The sequence below is a fragment of the Propithecus coquereli genome, unplaced genomic scaffold, assembly GCF_000956105.1.
Source record: "Propithecus coquereli isolate 6110/MARCELLA unplaced genomic scaffold, Pcoq_1.0 Scaffold142, whole genome shotgun sequence".
Lineage (NCBI taxonomy): Eukaryota > Metazoa > Chordata > Mammalia > Primates > Indriidae > Propithecus > Propithecus coquereli.
The window spans coordinates 6804128-6807521 of NW_012138525.1; the positions used below are offsets into that span (position 1 = coordinate 6804128).

At 36.7% G+C, this 3394-nt stretch overlaps 1 protein-coding gene across 3 annotated transcripts in view; it reads right to left on the reverse strand.

Annotated features, from left to right (window-relative positions):
• Positions 1–3394, reverse strand: part of PBX3 (pre-B-cell leukemia homeobox 3) — a 242387-nt gene that overhangs the window by 47983 nt on the left and 191010 nt on the right. For all 3 annotated transcript variants that reach the window (XM_012639868.1, XM_012639870.1, XM_012639869.1), the window contains exon 3: positions 1709–1950. In XM_012639868.1, coding sequence (XP_012495322.1) covers positions 1709–1950 — 242 coding nt within the window. The remainder of the gene's footprint in view (positions 1–1708; positions 1951–3394) is intronic.

A 3394-nucleotide genomic window follows, 5' to 3' on the forward strand; every position in this document is an offset into this window, starting at 1 on the left:
CATATCCAGAATATTAGAAAAAGCAATGGGAAAAAAACAACATATACAACTGAAATTATACAGGGAATTTAGAAGAAAAATCAGTTCTGAAAACCGATCAGGGGTTGCCAGGGATTAGTGGGGAGGAAGTGATGGAAAAAGAGAGTGGTGAATAGCACGGAGGCTCTTTAGGGCAGTGAAAATACTCTGTGTGATACTATAGTGGTAGATACATATCATTATACATTTATCCAAACCCATAGAATAGAAAACAGCAAGAGTGAACCCTAATGTAAACTATGGATTTTGGATGATATTGATATGTCAATGGGGGGGTTCAACCCCTCTGGTGGGGGATGTCGATAATGCTGGAGGCTACGTGTTGGTGAGGGCATGGGGTATGTGAGATATCTCTGAATCTTCCTCTCAAATTCACTGTGAACCTAAAGCTCTAAAAAAATAAAATCTTCTAAAAAATAAACACAAAAAACACACCAGGATCCCCACTTCACACTAAAGTGTATGGACTTTAAGAAGCGCCTGCCTAAATTACAGTGAAGTACTTACGGGGTGAAATTACATGATATCTAAAGCTCGCTTTAAAATACTCCATCAAAAGGGGAAGTGGGGACAGACAAAATAAGATTGGAAAAATGTTGCTGTCTATCTGGGTGATGGGTATCAGGGGGCTCTTTATTTTAGGTTCAACCCCATGAAATTACCATATTCAACTGTTTTTTACCCCCAAACTTGGTAATTTGATAGGATTCAGCCTAACACTACTCTTTATTTTTGTGTACATGTAAAAGTTTCCATAATAATGGGTTTTTTAATTACCTCCCAAATAAGAAATTTTAGCAAATGAGAATTCCTCAAACTAAACAGCTTTTTGGCATTATACTAACAACTAAAATATGTATAAAATGAACCACCAACATTTTGTTTTATTACATTGAATCTAAGACTCACTTATTTTTCCCAACATTTTAACATCTCTGAAGTTTGGAAAGATTTTACAATTAATGGCATGTTATGGTTAAAATGGCAGTGTTAATTTTTCTTGGTGGTACGTAAAACAATGACACAGCTTAAAATCAAAGATATCTTAGATTCAATGAAGTATGGTTAATATAATTGCTGAGGACAGGATTTTTAACCCATATTCTCTTTCTAATCAGGAATTTAGCACACAATACTTAGTATTCCCTGTCCCAGGATACCCATAATTATCCTGGGAAGTCTCATCCTCAGAGAGACATGCCAGAACCTGCGTACTTTGTGAAGTTCCCTATAATCTGGCAAATTCCATAAGAATTAGTTCCTAGGAGGATTCTGGTAAAATCTCACTTTGCAACGCTTCCCTTCAAAAGTTGTTAAAGCTTATGAACAAGGCCAGTGCATAAATGTTAATTATGCAGAGCTCTGAAGAGCACCAAGTGGTGAGGTTAGAGGGGAAGAATGATGTGGTAGCAAGGGCACGTGAATGTGACAAAATGAATAAAACTAAAACAAGCAGATGGGATAAAATAGGTATAGCTTCACCTCCAAAATCTCAAAGGGTCTTCATTTCATGAATCCCAACAATTGATTTGGATTTTTGCATTGACCATATTTATTTTGCTCTCTGTGTTAACACCTACCCCTCACAGCCCTCAGGATTTGGTTAGCACAGTATAACAGAAGAGCAATAGAGGGTTTGTGCAGGACTATGAGAGTGGCGGCTGCTGACCTGTTCATATTTCTCCAGTTCTGTGTGATAGATTTGTCTGATCTGGGTCAATTTGGCTCTGTAATCTGAGTGTTCAATAGAGTTATCTGAAGAACCTCCAGAGGCTGCCGCGGCTGCAGCTGCTGCCGCCGATCCCCCACCTTTCTCAGGACCTGAAACCCCTTCTGCCAAAAGCATATTGTCCAGTCTCATTAGCTGGGGATCGGGAGGGTCCTCCTCCTGGGCTCCTCTGATGCTGAGACCTTTAAGGAAAGAGAGAGAGAGACAGAGAGAGAAGAAGCAAGAAACAGAGGACAAACAGTGTGAGTATTTTATTTGAGAAAATGATCAAACAACATCAGTGCACTATAATTCATGCTGAGAACTTCATTATTCACATTTGATCAATAAGCTTGAGCATGAAAATTATTTAAGATATTTTTTACATGCATCCCAAAATTTCTAACATCTTCCTCCACCCCTCACACACAATTTACCCCAGATTGGCTCCTTAGAAAAAGGTAACCCTATCTCCAAATAAGATCACATTAAAATAAAAGAAAAGAAAAAAAGAAGAAAAAGGTAACCCTAGCTTCCTGGAATACTTTAATCATCCAAGCTTAAAAGCATAAAATGGGAAGAGGGTAAAAAATTAAAGGTTTCAAGGAAGAAAGAAAATAATTGCAGAGATATAAAACAAATTCATGAAAAGGTGGTTATTCTGTCTTTCTTCACAGTTGGAGAAACAGAATTAAAATTTCCATAAAATAATTCATAAGCTATAACCAAAATTGAAAAATAAACAGGATTAGATGAGCTTTTCCATCATGTAATTTCAGAGAGAAATACATATATTAGGAGGTAATTAGCTATATTTAAATATGTATATTATTAAATGAATATTGTTAAGCACATGGCAATACAATGGTGGGCACAATAGTCTCAATCTAATTTTGCTTTTAAATCAAGAACTTCTTAAGTGACGCCCAGTCAGCAAACTCTTCTGAGTACTATAGATCACAGCTGACAATTCACAGGTTTAATCAGGTCACATAGGCTTTCTGCCAAGATGTTTTCAACAACACAGAAGACAAAGTTTTAAAACAATTATCATGGTATAAAAAGCACTGGAGTCATGACAGCTCAAAATCAGCATTTTCATTAATGTGTAACATAATCTAAAATATCCCAGCCCAATTAACCTCTGTAAATCTGTTTAAAAGCAGGTTCCCCACTCACTAGTTACAGGCTTCTTGAGGAAGGGGGGTGAAGGAAGTTGGCATCTTGCATGTTTGCATTTGCATTCTGCCTTTTGTGTCTGTGCCTGTTGTTGTTTATCCACAGTGGTGCACACTCTGTGTCTAGTGTAACTTACATGACAGTAACACCTATAAGCTGCCAGGTACTCAACTGATCACCAGCTCTGCAATTTTATGTGCTAACCTAAAACTACCACCAATTCTTTTAAGAACAGATTTCATTCCTAGATGCCCTGAATTACACCCACAGCATGACAAAGCTCTTGGTTGTCTTAACTCAAACACAGTTTAATTTCCTCCCCCAAAACACTTTAAAGCTGTCACTTTCATTTAAAAATATACTTCAGAATAATTTTAACCGGATAATAAAACTAACTCACCATAATTTAAAATTATATCTGTTGTCTATTCAAAAGTAAATAAATAAGTTTTGGAAATTATAATATAC